Source organism: Camelina sativa, chromosome 17, assembly GCF_030686135.1.
Source record: "Camelina sativa cultivar CO46 ecotype springtype chromosome 17, ASM3068613v1".
NCBI lineage: Eukaryota > Viridiplantae > Streptophyta > Magnoliopsida > Brassicales > Brassicaceae > Camelina > Camelina sativa.
The window spans coordinates 16,623,562-16,647,855 of NC_141896.1; the positions used below are offsets into that span (position 1 = coordinate 16,623,562).

Consider the following 24,294-nt stretch of genomic DNA (forward strand, 5'->3'; position numbering starts at 1 on the left):
CTTTACTTTGGGATAATGACTAAATATGGGAAAGAAAAAAGAAAAGGTTAATTATTAAAATAGTTTATATAAATGGTTTGAAAATTACTAAAAAAACATTTTGTTATTCGACAACTACTAAACACGCCGACGTCGTTCCTCTCTGCTACTCGGAAACGCTTGGAACACGTCCTGGAAGGTTTTGGGCCTAATAAATCAATTGCAAGGCCCAATGAGCATATTGAAAGAGTCCAACCAATGTTGAACACTCATACGTTACGAATTGAACACCGTCTTGTTTTGGTGATGGAACAACAGCAAGCTTACCGTTTTGGTGATCATATCCAACACCAACAAAATTTCAACCCAAAATAAAAAGAATATAAATTTTCAAGAATTAGCTTCTATCTAGAAAAAGAAAAGAAAAGAAGAAGGGCATGTGTGTGGGTCCGCGTGACATGAAAGAGAGGTACATAGGTAAGAAAGATAAGCTTGAAGAGTTTGGGAAAACGGTTTGGAAAGAAGAAACAAATGCAATGTGTGTGTGTGATTTGGTGAGCATGTTTCATGTTTGGCCTTTCTGTTGCACAATCTCTGCCTCATTCTTTGCAACTTCCTCTTCTCTTAATTACGCATCTTCTTCGTATCTTTAATACTACTACACTCTTTTAATTTCACTTTTCTCTATCTCTCGTTGTTATTCTCATCACACATATATCTTTACAATATTTCACGTCACTTCATCATAAACGAATCACCTTTTTTTTTTTTAGTGACAATCTCTCTTGTTAATATTTATCAAAGAGGTACTAAAAACGATAATTTATCCGATGTTACACTAGACAACAACAACAACATACAGATTAGTAATTAACGTAAACACATGGATAAAGACTTGAATCTTAGTTTGTTTGCTTTCTAGCTATTGCAGCTAACTTCATGCTTCCTTTTTCTGTAACCAAAATAATCACTTTTCTTTAACTGATTAAAATGTTCAAGATTCACTCCCCCGTCCCCAAGCCAAGGAAATCGAAAAAATGTGGTTCCTTCTTAGCCTTCTCGACCACCTCTTCATCTACCGCTTCCGTTCCTATCCAATTCATCGGCTCATCTGGGTCCGCTTTCTCTTGGCTCCTAGGATCAATGTACGGAAAATTGTATAAGGCGTCTGACGTGGCACCAACGTTATCGCCCACCATCATTTGGTTGCCAAACATACTCACAACCATGGGAGTGTCAATGCTCTCATAACCTGAACGTCAATAGATACACCACAAACAATATAAAACAAGAAAATTTAATTATACTAAAAAGAGTTGAAACAAAATGGAAGAGGAGGAAGAGCAATAGACTACCTTGAAAGCAATGGAAAGGCAACACAAGCTGGTTATGGTCACTCGTGATAGGGGCATTATTAACCAGGTGATGAGCCAAATTGAACTCGGGGAAAGGCTGAGCGAAGTAATGATTAGTGGAAAGAAAAGAGTGGTAATTAGGGTTAGGGTTAGGATGATGAGTAGTAGTGAGGTGAGATTTAAGGGGATTATTGTTCATAAGCTTCCTTCTACGGTAGGCGGAGGAGTGTTCTCTATACTTACGAGCCATGATAACATGCCAATGGTTCTTAACAGAATTATCAGTTCTACCAGGGAAAAGCCTCGCAATCATTGCCCATTTGTTACCATAAATCCTATGTGCTTGCATCAGCCTCTCTTCTTCCTCCTCAGTGAAAGCTCTTCGGTTTATCCTCGGATCCAATTGGTTAAACCACCGTAGTCTACAGCTCTTCCCTGTAAACCAACAATCAAAATCAAATTAATAAGCTCACATCTTTGATTTTGTGAATTGTGACACAGATTGGACCTAGAAAACCGATTAATTTTTATTTTTTTTTATTTAAGATTTGATTTTATCACCGGGTCTTTAGAAATTAAAGCTTAAATCATAGACTGACCAAGATGGGTCAAACACATTTGATGAAATTTTGAAGACACTTTTTTAAAAAATTGTACTTACCGGATCTTCCTTGAAGCTTTTCAGCTATGAGGTTCCAGTTTTGTGGTCCATAAATGGAGACAAGCTCTTTGAGTTTAACATCTTCAGCTGGTCTCCAATGTCCTCTCCCCAAGGTCGACGGTTTTGAAGATGAAGAAGACCAAGACTGACCACTATCTGTTGTCTCCTTCTTAGCACTCTCGCTGTTACTAAAATTAGGGTTATGATTATTACTCTCTTCTTCGTTAGCTGCTATGTCTCCAAGGGGACTCTTCTTCAAGATTTCGAATTCATGACTTGTGTTGCAGTGACGATGATGATGATTCTGATTAATATTAATGTCGTTGAAAGGGAAGTCCCAAGAAGAAGAAGAAGCTCTTCTTGCGTCGATCTCATCCATCCACAGTTGTTTTTCCGTTATAAACATGGAGGAGTTGTTGTGGACAGAGGAAGAAAGGAGAAGAGAAGTGTAATTGTTGAGATATGAAAGAGATGTCACGTCAGCTTTTAGACTATTACCATCGGAGGAGAAAGACTTATGTGAGTTCATTTGCGTATTATATATACAAGTACGTATATGTGTGTCATAATTATTTTATTATTTATTTATAAAAATAACAGAATATCTTTTATATATAATGGTGTGTTTGTTACGTATGGCTTTAGGTATGTGCGTGTATGTACATGTCGCGACCGTGTTTTCTGACGACTGTTAAAAAGGGTTATGGACCGTTGTCACGGACTGATTCAAACGCCATAGTTATTTGCATTTATACATTACTATTATAATTTATATTGTCTAGACACCACTGTAATAAGTAAGTACATGTGTATTATCGATATTCGATTTTGCTGTCGACTGTTATTAAAATGTTTTCAGGTGTACCTACGTCCATACTTCATAGAAGAAGTTCAAAAAGTTTCTCTGATATCAGTCACATATTAAATTTCAATATAGTTAAGATTTTGTTAACAGTTAAGTTTTACAGGTTTTACTACAAGACCATAGATTGGTAATAATAATAATAAGTAAGAAATGAGTATATTCGAGTTTGGACTGTAACTCCCATATAAAATTTTCCTTTTCCTATGAATATTTATCTTTAATTTATACATGTACGTATGTAAGATATTACTTCCTCTTTAAATGGGAAACCAATGGATTATGATTTATGACAAGACAAATTAATGTGGTGAGTGTCGACCAAAAAAACAGTTAATGTGGTGAGTATATTAGTGGACGAATCCCAAATGAATCCTACCGTTATTAGGTGAAATTTTCTCCTCTACTAATTTTTTTTTTTTTTTTTTGGACAACTTCCTCTACTAATCAATGCATGTTTTATAGGTGCGAAGTGAAAAATAATAGTAAAAGCTAATGAGATGAAAGAAAAAAAGCTGAAGCAGAACTAAGTACTAACTACCTAAAAAGGATGAAGGCAAAAGAGAGTTTACCATTGGGGAATGAGTTGTGTCTCTTCTTAGCACAACCGAATTCTCGGACAGTTTTTTTTAATTTTTTCACTTCCATTTTCCTTAAACTTTACCTTTTTCTCTCTTAACCATCGCTTCTGTAATCTTCCCACATGTCTCTCTTTCCTTTACTTTTTTCCTATAGCTACCATTTTGTTTATGTGAAACCCTCTATTAATTAAAAAAAAATTAACCTCAATCTTTTCTCTTAATCGATATTCCCATTTTCTCCATGTCATGTGTATGTTTTTTTTGTAGCATGCAATCTCATGAACTTTTACTAACCACACATCCAACCCTAGATATCTCACATAAGATATATATATAAGCACTGTGGCCGTGTGGATGAGGATCATATACAGTCAAAAAGTAAATAAATAATCTTGTAAGACCTTTTCGTATTTGACCAGAAACCCCAATTGGCAGACGTAACCATTAAATATGGGATAAATTTTAATATCAGATTCAAAAGGCTTTCAGAGCTGTACGATCCTCTGCACAGAGATTAACCGAACGCACTATAAACTCTCTTTTTCTCTTCTCATGTTTTTTTAATCGGTCAATCACTTTGAAATACATATTAATATTATATATGAAACATTTAATTTTATGAAACAGAAGTTATGTACCTTTTATTAAATTAAATTAGTTGTTTTGCAAAACCCCCATTTGTAGGAAGAAATATTATTATTATTTCTTATCGTTTAAATTGGTGTAAAGTGTAAACACACTAATATGTTATTTATTTGTTTGTCAAAAAAAAAAAAAAACTAATATGTTATTTGTAAGAAGACTTAACTAACCCAACTGGCAAGATCTTGCTAAGGACGTGGGGGCTTCCGGATTTGCTTCTTGTTTTGTTCTGTGCGAATCAATCTTGCTACTTTGCTTAGTAGACTAGTACTAGATTCGGTTCATCCGTCTAAATTTGTATATTTTAAAAAACATATTTACCCATGGATTCAATGTTTACATAATCTTTGAAAAAAGTAAAGAGAAAATTTAACTTGGGTAAAGGATTATGAGGTTACCGCAGTGTGGTTTGTCTTAGCGAGTGAATGACTGAATAAGCAACTACAATACTCTCGAAACAGATGTATGAAAAGCTCATATAATTGCTTACCATTTCTTTAAATTACTAGTTTACTATTTTAATCTAAGGGACCAAAATGATTGGAGGTCATCATAAAGTAGATTGCGATCTCATGGTCAATCCTTTTCAGGTGAGTAAATTAGTCTACGGTCCAAACTCTAATTTTATTTTATTTTTTCATTAAAAAACTCTAATTAATATACCCATTTTCTACATAGCGTTAAACGTTTATTCAGTCTGCCACCAAAATACATCAAATGTATATGATTTCATTCACTAAACCGCTGCAACTAATCCAAAGCTCAAATTTACTCATCCGACTTAATCTATATTTTATTTTCTCGGCCATTCTTTGACATCCTAGCCCAACCCTCCGTTCAAACTTCACCTAATTCACTTTAACTATTTCGGTCGGCTTAGAAGTTTCTATAACCGTAATTATTTCCAGTGAACTATTTGGTTCATATTTGTAATAAACTTATAATATCCTCTTGTGCGATTATGTTATAAGTTGTACGTTTGATCAGGTTCATGTCTACTAAGTTCAAAATCGTTTCCAAGAGGACGCTTGTGAAAGAGTTTTTTTTTACGTGGCATTGACGTGTCTTTGATGGGATTAGTTATCTTACACTAAGACAAAAACAAATATTTTCCATATATACATTTTTCTTTTCACCAAACAAGAGTTCTTTTTTCTAAAATATTTTAGATGTCTTCAATACTAGTTTTCAATGGCTCAATGCAAGTAAACATTGAAAACTAAAATTCGTTTCAATGGAAAGAAAAATTATTTATATTACCTTTGCCTTAATAACTATTGGTAATTGCTAATGAAAGGTGGAGATGATGAACACGTGCATATCAAGAATAACATAGGATCCAATTCAATTCACAGGAGAAGTCTTTTCTCTTCAACTGTGATGCGTCCCCATGGCCCGATTTTGGCGTGTGATGTCGCACAAACATCACGTGTATTCTCCTTATTGTACTACACACACGCACAATCACCATAAATCTATCGAACAATCACGAACACTAAGGGAATGAATATACTTGCTTAGAAAAAAGAAACTGTAGAACAAAACAAAATCAAACTAATTAATTTGGGTTTCGTCTGTGATATAAATGACAAGGTTAAGTGTGCAATTTTAGGAAATACAGGATTAGATCACCAAAATATGTCATTCAATGTACATATATCTGAGAGGCTAGCTATTTCAGATGTTAATCAACTGAATTATTTAAGTATATTAAAGCTGTTTGCAACATTTTTTTTTTTTTAAGTTTGGATGTTTAATAACAACGGAGAGTTGAGACGCTTTACCTACTGTATATTTGCAACTGTTTCATATAACATAGTATTATAAAATATAGTGTTAATTTTGTTTTCTTTTGACCAGCAGTATTAATTATGAAGATATGTAATAACTGAGAAAAAAGAAGAAGTATAATACTAGTTTTTATACGTGATTCTGCGCAAATACATACTGTATGTTAATCAGTTAAGTGGTTTGGTTTGGGTGTAAAGATATTTTTTGTAGTAGTTAATGCAAAATGGATCGGATTTGGTGATAAAAAAAATAGGAGGAGAAAAACTAGTGAGCTAGGGAAACAGAAATGAACAAGAAAGTGAAAGAAAGTGAGAGTAATGAAAGGAAGTGGAGAGACAGAGAGGATAAATGGTGGGAACAGATCACGAAGACACACACAAACTCATACTGTTTTTGGAGTTTCCAAAAAGAGATGACGTGAAAGGTAACCAAACAGTAAAGTCTATATCTCCCAATTTTCAAAGATGAATGAATCAATGACCCATCTAATCTCATAGCCTCCTTTGCCCCTATATCTATTTTCACATCCACCAATAAAGTTTGTCTTAAATTCTACCCTCTTTCTTTAACCTCATTCGTATTTTTGGTTACAATCACACTACTTCTTGTTTCTATAACCGGACTTGGTTCTCCTAGAATTATAACTTAAACGGTCCTTTAGAGGTTTCAACTCCATATGGTATTTTTATGTATATATGATTTTCCGGACCAAAGCTCTGATCATTATAAACATATATTAAAACTCTCGTGTTTGTAACGTTAAAAGTTAAAACAACTTATAGTCTTACACACAAAAAGAAGAAAAACAGTGAATAATAAATATTTGATAAATTGGTTAACAGTCGGTTCTAAACAATTTTATATGAAGGTGGGGATGACCCGAGCTGAGATCATGCCTATAAAATAAGACCCTGTTGAACTTGGTACGAAAATTTTCTGTGTATATATTTTAAAATTATATGGAAGGACAATAATGAAGAAACAAATTGATGGTGAAATAAAATAAAATAACTAAAGTTAAATTATATATAGTATTAAAGAATAAAAACGAAGGAATGTGACAAGTAGTGGGGCGTAAGGGAGCAGCAGAAGACAAAGGCTAATCCATGAGATTCTGTTAGGTGTGTTCCCTTGACAGAGCCATATTTTGAATCCTTCTCTTGCTCTAATAAAAATTCATAACCCTACCAATTAAATAGTTACGACATCCAACTCATGGGTTCGTCTAATTTTGTCTTGAATATTTGGTCGAGTTTTATTGCATGATTTTTTTGGTCCGAGCGGTTTAAATTATGAAGCTATGAAATCATTATTATGGAGGTATTTAAAACATTAATAGTGTAAGACCATCTTTATAGGGAGAACACCAAGGGTGTTCTAAGCCCAAAAAAATTAAAAAATAATGAATAGTGGGTTTAGAACACTTTTTTAGTTCTTGATGTATAACTGTTTTTGGTTCAGTTCTAAGCTGACGTGGCAAGCTGTGAATGGATACAATTTTTTGCAAACAATTTTTCACAAATTAAAAGAGGATTTGATTGAGAATATATGAAATAAATTTAGACATTAAACTATGTATTAATTAAATAAAATGTTTGTGTGCTTTAATTAAGTAATATGTTTTTTCTTTATCTTTAATGTTTTTTTGTTTCATAAAAATTTGGTATTGGATTTTGAATTTTAGTAAAAGTTTTATAAGTATGCAATTTAAATGTTAATTTATAAGTTTTTATAATTGTAATATGTTTAAGAATATTATATTATTAAATTTTATTATCTTAAACATGTTCTCCCAATAACTAACTTCTTAACAAAAGATCTAAACTACTGATCTTACATTATTTTCATAATATTTTTACTCTAAAAACACCCAAAGTATTCCCTTATAATATTTTTCCTTTAAATATATAGATTTTGGCATGTGCCAGAGGTGCTAGAGCACAGAGTCCATTCAAATTTTTGTTTTTTTTCTTCACTAAAAAGGGTCCAAAAAATTTTACTTCAGAAAACATAAGGAAAAGGGCCCTTTTTCAATTTTCCAGCTCAGGGACCTCAATAATCTTGAGCCGGCCCTGAGTCACACGAGGAATTAAGTTCTAACGATGAAGAGAATCTTCTAACGATCATAATTTCTAGTATTGTGCTAAACGGTCTTCTTGCTTTCAATACGAGATGCAAAGCAGAAAGCGTACAAATAAATATACGTACACATGAGTCTGATCTCTCATGCATTATGTATACATGCATAATAGTAATGGAAACTTTGGTGATGCATGTCGTATGGGTATTCAGGCTGCGTCTTAACCGAAGTCCGTTAAGAGTGTCTCATTTAAAGGATTTAAAGAAAGGACAAAAAAGTACTCTTTGCATGATAATATTTGTTAAATCTTTGAAAAGTAATGGGTGTAAGTATGGGTAAGTTGTCAGAAACCTAATGCAAAGACCCACTTCTTATTGTTTAAAGGACACTTACCTGCCCCACCCTCACATGCTTTAATGCTCCGATCCCTTCTTCGATCTGTTCAACGCAAGGAAACATAATCTAACACGAGTTGGCTAACGTTCACATTATCATATACATCTCTAATAAATAACTCAACGTCCATACCAACATAATCTTACCAGTAAATAAAATTATCTGCCCGTTTCTTTACTTGCGATACATAATCTTATTAATGTATAAAGCATGTCAACTTTGAAGCCAAGTAAAGAAAATTTGGATTTGGAGCCACAACCGTAAATATATTTCATTTTAAGGTCATATATTTTCTAAAGATTTTTGAGTTTGGTTAGCGAATCTGCTCACAAGTGGTTTGTTTGAGTCTTTGTTAGTCACCATTTTTTAAAAAACATTGAATACATATACCCAGCTACATATACCAAATCTTGATTAATAGAGCCACTCGCCACATATACATTGTGACTGGTTTTTAAACAAATACATTCTTTTAATTTACCAAAGATTTCTCTATATGAAACGCTGGCCGGTGGTAAAGTTCACTCCTAACAATAAATCTATCGGCAACAACATTGTTTGCAAATTTCACATTTAAATATGTAACTCGTTTTGTGCATTGTCCTCTAATACAGATGGGACCACACCATGATTAAAAAGTCCATAACAAACTAGTAGAATGCGTACGTATGGAATATTAACTCTAACACCAAAATAAGAAAGAAAGCAATTGGAAAAGGTCACTTTAAGTAAGAATCTTAAAAAGTGAAAGAAATGGAGACAAAACAATAGTTGTGAATAGAGAGAGAGAGAGAGAGTAGTGGTGAAATTGGTGATGTGTGTCACAGCTCAGCAAGTATAACGCTAGCAATAAGCAAGCTGAACCTCAGCAGCAAAATTTACAGATCCAAATCGAGAGAGTTGAATAGGCAAGGAGAGGTCTATGGGTTGTAGCTAACCTGACCCTCTGATGAATCCAGAAGGTATGGATGATTCAGTATTTGAAGGACAGGTGATGCTACAGCCATCTATGACAATAGAGCTGTGCGTACCCAAAGAGCTTCGAACAGTAAATCCCATCAGATATTTGTTCATGGAATCAAGACTAATTTAATGCCTTTTTCGCAAAATCCAATAATTAATGCACCAATGCTCATGATGGACCTAAATAACCTATTTAATATAATAAAAAGGGACCTATAATGTATAAATAAACAAAGACAGAAGTAATGTTCAAAACTTCAAAGTCAAAGTCAGACTCAGATTTATCCAAGTGGTAAAAGCGACTGGATGTGACGGGTTTGGTAAACTGTTATTATTGATAGGGTTATACTGATCACCTTCATCAAATGGCAATATCCATTGAAGAAAAACATTATTTAAAAAATAAAAAAAAACAATAATGCGAATCTTGAATATTCATAATTCTAGACGTGGACATAACAGTATAAATGAATATTCGATTCACAAAATTTTGAAAACAAACTCTCAGCAATTTTTTGTATTATACACAAAAATGTAACAAACAATGATTTTGACGTACCTGTCTGTGACATTCATCCCTTCAGGAAAATTTTCATTGTTTTCATAAAACTGTTAAGCTTTTTTTTTTCGTACGTATAAAAAACAAAAACCACTCACAAAAATTATTAGCTTATGGTGCACACTGTACGACACTATTCGTGACCAACAAATTGTATTAACTCAATTAATATTATTAAAATATACATACTGTTTCGTTGTATTGGGAAGCTGCACATTCAAACGAATTATTCACAACTGTTCATGGCGTACACTTCATAACTCCTCTCTTTGGAAAATCTAGATATCCTACTCCAAGCATCTAAGTTCTCTTGATCTTGTTACTAATATTGACTCATCATTTCCATTTTATGTGTGGTTTTTCTTTGTTATAAAAACATTTCTTCGTCAAACTTTTTTTTTTTGGTCAAACTTGTTTGACCAAAAAAAAAAAAAAACATTTCTTCGTATATTATACCTTCTCTCCTACTCTCGTTAGCTCACTCAAGTTTTTTTTTGGTGTAAAGCTCACTCAAGTTTAATTCGGAATTGTTGGAAATTGATTTGTAATACAATTTTTTTTCGTTTGTTATACAAATTTATTTTAGGAATCAAAGATATACACATTTTATACGTTAGTACATGTGCCATTTAAACTGTGAGTGAAATCTTTTGAATCAAAAGTCAATCTTTCTATGAAAAATTATTCTAAACACACAACCTTAAAATTTGAAAGAGACGCGATGTAGGGGAAGAAAAAAATGAAAATAGAAAGAAAAGCAGACAAGATGAATATGCAGGTGCGAGTGTGACCACCAAGAGGCAACACAGTATTTGATTATCAAGGATGACAAATGTAAGAGAAAGTGAAAAAGAACAAAGGTCCACGGTTTATTGTCTTGGATGTTTACTATTTTTTCTAAATGGGCTTTGGACCAACTTCACTCTGATCTCAGGATGTAATGGAATGGGTTTTCCAAAGTTTTGAATTTATTTTGTCCCAATAAATAAGCAACGCAAACATTTGATGAAATAAATAGAAGATCCATATTTTCACCAGTAATATAAATTTTTCTGAAATTATAGCAACTATCATTTGATGTTTGCACGGTTGGTCAATTAATCTCAAGGAACATGATATAATTTCTTTCAATTATTCTTTGATGTTCATATAAAAAGTTGGGTCACAAAAAATAGTTGAGAAAGAGTATTTAAAAGAAAAAATGAAAAATGAAAAATTAAGTCAATTGTGTTTAGTTTTAATTTAGTAGTTAGTTTCCACTTTGTAAAACAAAACTGAACTGATAAAATCACTCTTGTGTTTAATATGTGAAATTTTAAACTAGATGTTAATTTCATTCCGATTATTAAACCTTATTAATTAGAGAGTTTTGCTATTTTGCATATCTAGTAGTTGTATATTTTACAGAGGTAACTTCTAAGGGCATGTTTATAGGGAGATCAGGTGAGGGTGATCTTAGGGAAGAAATATTGTTAAAAAATTGTAAGATCAGGTCTTAAGATCTTTTGTTAAGATGTGAGTTATTGGGAGAACAGATATAAGATCTTAAGATTTAATAATATAATATTATATTAGAAATATAAAAATGTTTAATAAATACAAAGACTAATGTTTAATATATAATTCAAGAATGTTCAAAACTATTTAATAATGTAATGTTTATTAATATTTTTATTAAACATATTACAATTTTAAAAATTTATAAAATAATATTTTAATTGCAAAATTATAAAACTTTTATTAAAATTAAAAAAAAATAACAAACATATTACTTAATTAATTAAAGAAGACAAACATTTTATATAATTAATACAAATGACCAAATTTATTCCAAATATTCTCAATCACATCTTCCTTTAATTTGCGATGTGCTTGTTTATCACGAATTAATGTATGGCCATCATCACCTAAACCTTCAAGATTTGTAGACATAGTTACTGAAAAGGTAAGATCCGGAGTAGTTCCAGTTCCATCTTCTTGTTGGAATTCTTGTTCGTCATAGAGTGTGTATGAATCTCGTTCATCTTCGACAATCATATTATGCAGTATGAGACATGCTCTCATTATATATGCAATTTTACCCTTTGACCATAAAAGAGTTGGATTTTTAATCATGGCGAACCTAGATTGCAAGACTCCAAATGCACGCTCAACATCTTTTCGTGCACCTTCTTGTTTTTGTGCAAATAAACGATGTTTCGGATGTTGTGGTTGTGGGATGGATTTAACAAATGTCGCCCACTCCGGGTAAATACCATCCGTCAGATAGTAAGCCAAATTATACTCATTTCCGTTGACATAGTACGTAACTTCGGGAGCTCGACCGTAAATAATGTCATTAAATACTGGTGATTGATCAAGGACATTTAAATCGTTACAAGTACCTGGAGCTCCAAAAAATGCGTGCCATATCCAAAGATCTTGTGAAGCTACTGCCTCCAAAACAATTGTTGGCTTATCGGTGCCTCTTGAATACATTCCTTTCCAAGCGGTTGGGCAATTTTTCCACTGCCAGTGCATACAGTCAATGCTACCAACCATCCCGGGAAAACCCCTCTGTTCTCCATAAAATAGTAACCTTTGAAGATCCTCTTGTGTTGGTCGGCGTAGGTATTCAGCGCCAAACAAGTCAACTATCCCGACAACAAAATGTTCCAAACATTTACGAGCAGTACAAGCAGCAAGACGTATGTATTCGTCAACCGAGTCCGTCGCAGTCCCATAAGCTAAAAGTCGAATTGCTGCAGTACATTGTTGTAGGGGTGATAGACCATTGCGGAAGGTTGCATCCTTTTTTGGCTTAAAATATGGAACTTCTTCACTTAGACGATTCACAATACGCAAGAACAGCGGCTTGTTCATTCGAAATCGTCGCCGGAAGTGGTGAGCATTGTAAGTCGGATTATCTGAAAAATAATCGTTCCACAAACGTTCATGCCCTTCTTCTCGTTTTCTATCAATATATTCACGTGGTTTTCTTTCCACCGGCATAGCCTCTTCAACAGCTTCAAATTGGTTATTAAATTGCTCTTGAAAGTATTGGTTTAAACTATCATTATTGGGGTCATAATGGTAGTGAAAATTGTTGGAAGAAGATGCCATAGCAATGAAGAAAAGAAAGCAAATATTTGTGTTTGTACCAAACAAGTAATATTAAACACAAATATTAGAGTTTAGAAGGGAAAGAAATGTTTGTGTTTGATGAAAGAAAGAAATATATGTGTTTGGTGAGAGAGGGAAATGTGTGTGTTTGATGAAAGAAAGTATTATTTGTTTTGTTAAGAGAAATGTATGTTTTTGATCTTGTGAAACTTGTGGTCTTCTCATACATATAGAGTGATCAAACATCACGGGTTCAAGAGAAAGTATTCGTCAAGGCAAAGTAAACAACAAAAGATTCAGTCTAAACATATCACGGGTACATAATTCCAAAGAAACAAAAACAACAACATATCACGGGTTCAGAATTCGAAGAAAAAACAACAACCAACATATCACGGGTTGCAAATGATGGTCCTTTCCGTCAGCTGGTTGACGTTGTCCGTCAGCTGGTTCACGTGGTCTTTGAGCTGAATCACGTGATCTTTGAGTTGGATCACAAGTATCTTGAGCTGGATCATTTGGTCGTTCAGCTGGATAACTTGCTCCTTCAGTTGGATCACTTCTTCCTTGGGTTGAGCTTCACGGTTCCGCAGACTATGTAATGGACCAGCTTCACGGTTCAATGGTTGCGGTAATGGACCAGCTTCACGGTTCAATGGTTGCGGTTCATAGTAAGCGGTGTCAGCCTCATCATCTGTGTCGGAACTATAGTTTAAGGGGCTGTTTATGCCCTCGTCATAGTCAGAGAACATGTCTTCCTAAACCTGAAACCAAAACATATACGCGAGATTAGAAGCCAAAACAAACCAAAAATTTGGCATTAAAAACATCAAATGAAACATACATAAGCCGATTTATTAAAAACATCAAATGAAACATACATAAGCCGATTTATTAAAAACATCTAATGAAACATACATAAGCCGATTCATTAAAACATCAAATAAAACATACATAAGCTGAGTCATTAAAAACATCAAATAAAATCAAACTTAAAAGCTTGTTCATAAACATAATCAAGCATAAACCCTAAAGCTAAAACAGTTCAGCCATTAGCTTCTTCTTTAGCGTTTTTTCATCTTCATCTAGCGTTTCCTTCTTGGCAATGAGAGTGTCAAGAATCAGATCAGAAGTAAATAATGGACATTTAGTGTTTTAAATAATAGACCAAAGAAAATCACAACTAAACAACTAACATAGACCATCGCATTTTACACCTATAGCCTATACTAGCAAAACTAAACTAACATAGACCATCGCACCATCACAAAAACAAAGCAAACAACACTTTCAAGGAAACTACAACCACTAAAAATGTCTTAATAATCAGTTACTACACAACTAATTTCAGTTTTGTTACCATCACAACTAAAGTTTTGTTACCATTACAACTAATTCCCAAAACATTTTCTAAAACCAGTTTACCATCACAACTAAACATCAAACATTTTTGAAACGTAACCATCACAACTAAAAATCAAACAATTTTTAGAAACCATTTTTTGAAACAAGTTTACCTTTAACTTGCGAGTAATGAATTTATTCACAATCAAACAAAAGAACTAACCATTTTTAAGAGACAAACCATTTGACTAACCTTTTACTTGCGAGTAAGGAATGTTGTTGTTGATGGTCCGACAGAATTTGCACGCGATAGCCTCACCTATATGCCTCATAAACAAACCGAAAACAAGCCACAATCAATTAACGTTTATCTATTAACCTGATAAACAAAATAATAGTAAGCTATACAAAATTGTCAGATTTAACAAAACATACAAAATTGAAAACCCTCACAATTTCAATCATACAAATCTATTAATTCACAATTTCAATACCCTAAATTGAAAACCCTCAAGCGAAACCCTCAAATTGAAAACCCTAAATCGAATCCCTAAAATTGAAAACCCTAAATCGAATCCCTAAAATTGAAAACCCTAAATCGAATCCCTAAAGTTGAAAACCCTAAATCGAATCCCTAAAATTGAAAACCCTAAACCGAATCCCTAAAATTGAAAACCCTAAATCGAAACCCTAAAATTGAAAACCCTAATTCGAAACCCTAAAATTGAAAACCTAAATCGAAACCTAATTCAGAAATGAAATTAGGTTAAAATCGCCGAAGCTTACCTTCTCTATAAAGCCGGAGGAGACAGATCAGACGGAAGAGACAGAGAAGACGAGGAAACGAAGGAACCAAGGTTGACTTGGCGAGACAGAGGAGACGGTGGAGACGACGAGCTCGGTGGTCACGAGGAGACGAGGAGACGAGGACACGAGGAGAAGAAGAGATACCCGGAAGTGGTCGCAACAACACCGGAATCGGAGACGAAGGAAGGTATCGGAGTTTCGCGGTTTCGCCTCTCTTCGGAGAGAACAAGAAAAATAATTTTGGAAAACCCGAGTGAGTTGAAAAAAAATGATACAAACACAATATATTTTGCAACCAATGTCCGCAAGACACGTGCCCCGAAGATCACCCCAAGAACTGATCTTATTTAAGATCAGAAAGCCTGATCTTATAACTACTGTTCAATTTTTTCGAATTAAAATAAGCCCAAGATCAGGCCTTTGTTTCGCCGATAAATATGGCCTAACTAGTGTTCTATATCATAGAAGTAGGCATTTTAACCGAACCATAATCTTGACTCTATATGTATATGCATTATCCGTTTGATTATCTTTACTTTAACCCAAATGGTTTGGTTTGTTGGTTTGAAGCCAAATTAAACCAAACCAATAACCCATTATGATTTTTTAAAAGAAATAAATTAAATAAATTATTTTATCACTTTGTAATTTATCATAATCTTATATATATATCCACAAACCGTTCAAATCACAAAAACGGTTTGTCATTTACCGTTTTCCCTTATTTTTTCTAGTTTAGCTGTTACTTGTTAGTCTTGCTTTTCTTCTAATCAATTATCTTTATTTGTTTACCATCTGTCAATCGATCAATTTATCACGTTGATTTTATCAAAAGATACAAAAATCCACATAAACTTACCACGATTCATGTAAGTTTTGTAGGTTTAAGTATCCGAAAACTAATTCTAACATGAACTAAATTGAACAAACCAAACTGAAACCAAATCGAGCCCAAATATTATCAAACTAGTAACTTCGATTAAAATCCTACTAAATTTTTAATAATAGTCTACAAAACCGGATTAAACCAAACGAACATAAATTAAAAAAAAAAAACCAATAATGTCACTCACTCACTCCTACTCTCTCAAACGCCCTAAAACATCGAGATCATGTCTCACATTAATGCATGCCATCAACGAATGGGCTTTTTATAATTGTATAATGATCTTGTTAACTGTTTAGTAAAGTATATTTTTCATTAAGATCAAATGTAACTAATACAAGGGGTATTTATACTAGAGTATTAGGACTAAGTAAAAGGAAGCTTAATCCCAACTTATATATATATACTAATATACCCCCCTCAAGCTGAAGTCGCAGCAAGCGAGAAGAGGCTTGAAATAGATAATTTCTGCAGAATTGAGTGAAATGGAGCCGGTTGCAGAGGTTTCATTAAGATGTCAGCCAACTGATTCTCGGTGGCAACATGTAGAACTTTGAGAAAGCCACTCTTAATCTGATCTCGAGTAATGTGGCAATCGATCTCAACATGCTTTGTTCTTTCGTGAAACACCGGGTTCTGTGCAATGTGTAGTGCCGATTTGTTGTCACAGAAAAGCTTGGCCTGTATTCGTGGAGTCTGACGCAAATCCTTCAACATTTGATTAAGCCAGAGCAACTCCTTAGTAGCGTGTGCCATGCTTCTGTACTCAACCTCGGTGCTACTCGAACTCACAACATCTTGTTTCTTGGATTTCCAAGAGATCAAAGAATCTCCTAGAAAAACACAAATGCCAGAAACAGACCGCCTAGAATCCTTGCAAGTTCCCCAATCTGCATCCGAGAATGCATTCAAGCATAAATCAGTAGAAGCAGAGAAGAAGAGGCCTTGACCTGGATCGTTCTTCAAATACTTGAGAACATGATGAGCAGCCTCTAGATGAACGCCTGTTGGGCATGAAAGAAACTGGCTCAGATGATTGACGGCGAAAGTAATGTCTGGTCTTGTAATGCACAAATACAACAACCGTCCGATCAGTTCCCGAAAAGGTCGTCCATCATCAAGGAGGAGAACCATGTCTTTAGTAAGAACCTTCTTATAATCCATAGGTACTACCTTTGGTTTGCATCCCAATAAACCTGTATCAGCAAGAATATCAAGACAATACTTGCGCTGACTTACAAATATTCCACTTGTATTTCTCGCAATCTCAAGTCCTAAGAAGAAACGAGCTGGGCCAAGGTCTTTAGTCTTGAAGTATTTCGCCAGAGATGCCTTGAGTTGGAACACGGTTTCATCACTGCTACTCACAATCAAAATATCATCGACATAGACCAAGGCCGCAATATAAGAAGAAGCTGTTTTCTTGACGAACAGAGTATTGTCACCATATGCTTGCGAGAAACCATCATCAAGAAACACTTTAGAGAGGGACTTATACCATTGTTGCGAAGCCTGTTTCAAGCCATAGAGTGACTTGTTAAGCTTACATACAGGATTTGGTGGCAATGTAACGCCTGGAGGTGGTATATAACCTTGAGGTAAGCTCATGTATATTTCTTCCTCGAGGTCACTATGGAGAAAGGCATTAGTAACGTCCATCTGAGTGAGGCTCCATCCATGCTTAGCAGCTAAACCAAGGACCAACTTCACACTAGATAGCTTTGCGACAGGCAAAAAAGTGTCAATGAAATCGATGCCCTCTTATTGTGTGAAGCCCTTTGCTACTAAACGAGCCTTATACCGTTCTATAGTGCCATCAGCATGATACTTGATCGTATAAACCCACTTACACCCCACAATATTTTTCCTGGAGGTAAGGAGACAACATCGAATGTCCGATTGAGTTCCATAGCCTCAAGCTCCACATCCATCGCCTTTGTCCACCGAACAGATACTATGGCATCCTTAAAGGTTTTTGGTTCTGTTTCGATGGAAATAGAGAGGACATAGGACTGATAGGGTGGTTTGAACACAGAATAAGATAAAATAGAGGATAGTGGATAGGGTGTAGTAATAGGTTTGAAATGTGTTGAATAAGAGTGGTTAGAATGTTGAATAAGAGCACAATGGTAATCAGATAAGTAACCTGCAGCCTTTTTTGTGCGTTGTGGTCTGGCATTAGATGGTGAAGCAGTTCCTGTTCCCGTAGTGACTGTCTCCGCATTCCCAGATGATGTACGAGGGACGAATGTGTGTGATGCAGATGATGCAGGTGCTGAAACAATAGAAATATCTAATGCAACAGGAACATGGGATGGAAGAATCAAGTCACTGATAATGTTCGAAGGATGACGAGCATGACTAGAATGAAAAGGAAATTCGTTTTCATGAAAACAACATTACGAGACACAGAAACAACATTAGTATCCAGATTAATCACCTTATAGCCTTTATATCCCGGAGAATAACCTAAAAAAGCACATTTGTCTGCTCTATGACTAAACTTTGTTCTATCTTTTAGCAATGTCGAGACATAACAAAGACAACCAAACGTACGAAGGAGATCATATGAAGGTGGTTTCTTATTCAACAATTCATAAGGAGATAAGTTCTTTAATAGCTTAGAAGGTGTTCTATTTATCAAGAATACAGCAGTCAAGAAACAGTCACTCTAATAAGCAATAGGAACATTAGATTGAAACAACAATGCTCTAGCAACATTAAGAAGATGTTGATGCTTTCTTTCAACTACAGAATTTTGTTGTGGTGTGTATGCACAAGAGAATTGATGAAGCATGCCATGTTGTCTAATAAGATCAGTGAAAGCCAATTCAGGAGCATTATCTGTTCTAATTGCTTTAATAGTTGAATTATATTGAGTCTTAACATACTGAATAAAAGCTGGAAAATGTTGTAAAACGTCACTTTTATTCCTCATCATGTAAACACAAGTACAACAAGTAGAATCGTCTACAATGGTAAGAAAATACTTATATCCTTCTACAAACTCGATAGAGAAAGGACCCCAAACATCTAAATGGATCAAATCAAAAGGTGAACTAGACAAACTATTATGAGACTCAAAAGGTAAGCGTTTTTGTTTAGCTAATGGGCAAATAGAACAATGAGAGTGTAAAGACAAACCAAACTTGGGAATATGCAAAACAGTAGAAAGCTGTTGTCACTTGTCAGTAGAAAGATGTCCTAGGCGTTGATGCCACAGATGTCCATCCACCACCAAGGATCCAGAGAAGTTCAACGAAGCAGGAGACTTAGACACAGCGAGAGATGATGCATCAAGTTGCAGAATGTACAGTTTATGCATAAGAGTTCCTCTACCAATCGTTAAGCCCTGAATAAACTCCTGAATAATGCAAGAATCAATGTAAAAATGTGCAGAACAATGATTATGTTGTAATAAAGAACTAACAGAAATCAAATTGAACTTGAATGTTGGCACATGGAGAACATCAATCAAGATAAGCGATGATGATAATGGAACAGTGCCAGTGTGTGTGATATAAACCCTAGTACCATTCGGGAGAGAAACAGTTACCCCAGAAACTAGATTAGTTTCACTAAATAATGACAAATCAGAACACACATGAGTGGTGGCTCCACTGTCAATTATCCAAGAACCATGTGGGAGATTAGAGTATAAGGAGGATAGACATTGGTGTTGAAAAGTTAGAATATTGTTTTCAAAACGAAGAGAAGTTGATGGAAAAGTAATGATACCAGAAGTAGATTGGACTGCCATAACACCATGCTCGGTAACAGACGCAGTCGACGGGGAAGGGGCCGGATTCTCTGAAACTCGAACATGTGCTGTCAAATGCTTAAATAAGATCTTGTACCTGAGAATGCGTCATATTGTGCAAGTCAAGGTTAGAGACAGTTAAAGCACTGGAAGATGATTGAGCTTGGGAAGAACTTGTTATAGGACCACTCATTGGGTCTAGACCACTCATCGGGTCACTCATAACATTCGCCACTGTATGCGGGCGTTGCTGACTCTGAGAATATCCTCAAGGTTGAGAAGGCTGTGATGGAGCTAGATGTCTCTGAGACTGAGAGTTAGAGAGAGAGCTCTTGAAGCCTAGAATGTAACCTGGAGGGTATCCATGAAGCTTGAAACATTTGTTAATAACATGGCCAGTTTGTCCACAATGGGTACAAACAGGTTTTGGTGGGCGAGAGCGATATCCACCTTGAACCGCATTAGCTGCATTATCAACTAGGCCTTGATAACCTTGTGGAAGCAGAGGAGCCAAGCCAGTTGTCTGGAAAACAACGTTATCCGACCGAGGAAGAGGCTTGATGGAACGATGCCTCTCATCATGAGTCACCATATTGAAGGCAGTCTCAATAGTCGGTATTGGTTGCAACATCAAGATATGTCGCCTAGTAGCATCGTAAGAATCATTCAGTCCCATGAGGAACTTCGTCACTCTACTCCTCTCTTGTAATTTCTCCCATAAGGTTGCAGCATTGCATTCACATTTTCCACAAGTACACACTGGTAACTCTACGTAGTTCTTATGTTCTTCCCAAAGCGTAACAAGACGTGTGTAATAGGTGGTCACATCCGAAGCATCCTGTTGAATACTATTCAAACGCTGCTCAATTTCAAAAACGCGAGGAGCATCATCCTGCTTGAAACGAGCCAATAAATTCTTCCAAATTCCTTCAGCCGTGGGAATGAATAACAAACTCTGACTAATTTCCTTACTCACCGAATTCATTAGCCAAGTCGAGACCATGTCATTGCATCTGGACCAAGATCCAAAATCTCGATGATCTGAAGCTGGTTTCAAGATAGTACCGTCAATAAAACCAAGCTTATTACGAACATTCAATCCCATACGAACCGAACGACGCCAAGAAGTGAACTCCGCACCAGTACAAAGACGATCAGAAACAAGTATGAGACCAGCATGATCCGAACTATGAAGAAAGTAAGGATTCTCATACTGATCTGTGGCATAAGTCGTACCAGTATTCGCAGATTCCATTACTCAATCCAAAAACGATGAATCTAATTCCACAAATCAAGAATCACCAAAGTTAAATCGGAGTCCAAAGATCTTAAACACCTAACCGATCAAGATGATAGAGCAACCAAGATTACAATGAAACTCCAGAAAGAAGCACTAACCAGCTCAACAATAGCAAGCAACAATTCCGCGAAGAAGAGAGCGACGAAACAGCGATGTGAGGCACTCATTGATTCGAATCGGTGCTCAGAAATAGCTGAAAAATAGATCGCGAGACGCAGAATGAAGAAGCAAAGCTGGGACAGAGACGAATTGAAACAATTCGAATAAGCGGAAATCTAATTTTCCCGAGAAAACTTTCTGTTAAACGCTTTCTCGAGAAAAAAATGAGAAAAATTCATTTTGCTCTGATACCATGTTAACTGTTTAGTAAAGTATATTTCTCATTAAGATCAAATGTAACTAATACAAGGGGTATTTATACTAGAGTATTAGGACTAAGTAAAAGGAAGCTTAATCCCAACTTTTATATATATATATATATATATATATATATATACTAATAGATTTAAATATGGCTCATGTCTTCCCACATGAATGAAGTGCTTGTTTTTCTTCGTAAAACAGAGCCAGTGGTGCATATGTCGTCGGTTCATATGATATGAGTCACGTACTCACGTTGAAGCAAAATCCATCAGAGCGGGACCCATATTTACTTTAGTCGCTAGCCACCACATGGCCCTGTTACTTCTTGTGGATCACTTTGTAACGTAGGTCATCAATTTACTGTTGGAGACACCAAAAGTTATACACTTATCAAACTCCACTTTAGATAATGTCGTGACATAAAAACACATAACTGCTAAAAGGAGACCTTTGTTCAATTCTGACCAGAAATTAGTATAAGAAAACATAGCACAATAATCTCTCCTCGCACATACATCCGTAGTGAAATCTGAAATTAGTATATAGTATAATAATGGAACCCAAAGAGATAAAAAGCTTATATCACTATGGTGTCTAATCTCGAAGCTTGCAAGCTCCTAACCTTAAATTAGGTTGTTTGATAGAACTTTGATGGTTTTGGACCACTAGGTCTATTGTTTATTGTTCCCACAAGGACCATTTTCGCAAGCACCAAACCTTCATTTGTTTTTTAAAAAACGCAAAAATTATTATGAAAAACAACTTTTTTACAACAAGTGCATAATTCAATTAAATGTTTTTAGACAACTTTTCTAAGCAAACCTACTCTTTCTTTTTTGTTTATCTTGAAGCAAACCAAACTTCCATACATCCATCGTATCTTCTATCTCCTTGCTCACATATAGAGGAGATCCGATTCCGAACCTATTTTGCTAATTCATTTGAATGTTCTTAAAGTGGAAAAACATTGAAGGATGAGATTGTGAAGGTCGGTTGTTGGGTTTTGCTTCGTTTGAATGGGTAATAAAGGAGAAATACATTGAAGGAGATTGTGAACGTCGGTTGTCGACCACTTACAATCCAAAAAGCTAAAGATAAATGAGCATTTAGAGGAATATGATTACCGAAAAAATATGATAAAGCTCACAATATAATCGATACTGGTTGTAAATAACTTTAGTAAAGAATTGTATTTATTACAAACATACATAACGACTTTTCTTTAATCTCAACACAACATCACAACCCATCCCTCACGCTTTGATATAACTCATTACTACTACTAGCGGGTGGTAGTTAAAACTCCACCTCTACCTCAGTATTCAGGACATCTCCAATGGTATTCTATATCTTACTCCAAACTCTATATTTGGAGTAAAATCATCTCCAATGGTACTCTATATTATACTCTAAAAATAGAGAAATGAACAGTGTTACTCTAAGTAACACTGTTCATTTCTCTATTTTTAGAGTATAACTTTTTTTTTACAAAGTAATCCCTCAATTATCATATCTTACCATTTTATACCTAAAAACATTATTTAATAGGAATTTACACTTATATAATTTTATAGAAAAAAACAAATATATTAAGTTAAATTAAAACACAACAATAACATATATTTAACTTAGAAAATAGAATGACATAACAAACATTAAATATAAAATACATAACTAGTGCCATAAATTAAAATAGAAATAGAAGACTCAAATAAAAACAAGTTATTACCAAAATAAACTTACGGTATTGCTCCTCCTGCTCATTATATCATTCAAGGAAAAGAATATAATATGGGTTATTATTTAACTGATGGTATATATCCGAAGTGGTCTACCATAGTGCAAACTTTTCACGAGCCAAGAGGTCCTAAAAAGAAGTATTTTGCTATACAACAAGAAGTATGTAGAAAAGATGTAGAACGTACATTTGAAGTTCTTTAATCGCGTTTTGTAATTAGGAAAGGACCAGCTCGTTTTTGAAAAAAAACTGTAGTTCATAATATAATGACTACATGTATAATTTTACATAACATGATAATCGAAGATGAGCGTGATCTTAATGCGCCAATTGAAGCTGGAAGAGAAGCTCCAGCACTCGAGGTTGAAATAGCGGATGATGAAAATACTCGATTTCAAGAATTTCTTACTCGATTTCAACATTCACTTTTTGTGCCCCTCAAAATTATCTCCATTTTTAGTCATGTGCAAGTGGATGTTCTTTTCTTATTATAATTTTTTTGCCAAGATATCGATATACGTAGGGATCAAACCGGATGATAAGTTTTACAAAATGAAAAATATTCAAACTGCGATCAAATAAGCAACAGGATTTGCTCCGGGAATAGAATGTAACAAAGATTCGTCACATAATAGCCAACTCTATCAGGTTTATCTATGCGTTGATACTTCGGCCTCCAAATTCATCAACTGTCCTGTTATGCCACATGGTCGTTGCGACTCTCGAGTTCAGTTTCCCAAGTTCTAATTTTTACGGCTGAATATAATTCTTTCTATTTATTCACGAAAAACATTATATCTGTTGGTTTTTATTTTGTGTTTCTTGCAACATTTAATTGAAATCTATACTAGTATTTTTGCAGCAGTTTTTGCTCAAAAATACTTTTTGGAAAGTTTTTACATTTAATGTATTGACTTTAATATTAGTTACCAAAATTTCAAAATTAATTATAAGTAAGATTTTAAAAAATAAGGAAATATTTCTGTCTCATTCAAGCATAAATATATGATTCCCTTTCATTTTTATTTAAATTTATATTTAAATTATCTTGAATTATTCTATAATACATTTAGTCAATAAAAATTGTGATTTTTTCCTGCATATGATGTAATACAAAATTTTTAA

General features: G+C 34.5%; 1 protein-coding gene, 1 long non-coding RNA gene and 2 pseudogenes across 2 annotated transcripts; all 4 read right to left on the reverse strand.

The window, feature by feature from the left end:
• Positions 1-771: 771 nt before the first annotated feature.
• Positions 772-2,503, reverse strand: LOC104756858 (transcription factor MYB117). The gene is made up of 3 exons (XM_010479511.3): positions 1,996-2,503; positions 1,335-1,769; positions 772-1,231 (listed from the first exon to the last, which is right to left on the reverse strand). The coding sequence occupies exons 1-3, from the start codon at positions 2,399-2,401 to the stop codon at positions 981-983; spliced, it is 1,092 nt and encodes a 363-aa protein (XP_010477813.1). The 5' UTR covers positions 2,402-2,503; the 3' UTR covers positions 772-980.
• Positions 2,504-9,175: 6,672 nt separating this feature from the next.
• On the reverse strand, positions 9,176-9,354 carry LOC109130195 (uncharacterized; annotated as a pseudogene).
• Positions 9,355-13,257: 3,903 nt separating this feature from the next.
• LOC147923888 (uncharacterized) lies at positions 13,258-15,354 on the reverse strand. The gene is made up of 3 exons (XR_015585908.1): positions 15,102-15,354; positions 14,569-14,634; positions 13,258-13,735 (listed from the first exon to the last, which is right to left on the reverse strand). It is a non-coding gene; the product is annotated as an uncharacterized LOC147923888 (long non-coding RNA).
• Positions 15,355-19,343: 3,989 nt separating this feature from the next.
• Positions 19,344-21,023, reverse strand: LOC109129886 (uncharacterized; annotated as a pseudogene).
• Positions 21,024-24,294: the final 3,271 nt, after the last annotated feature.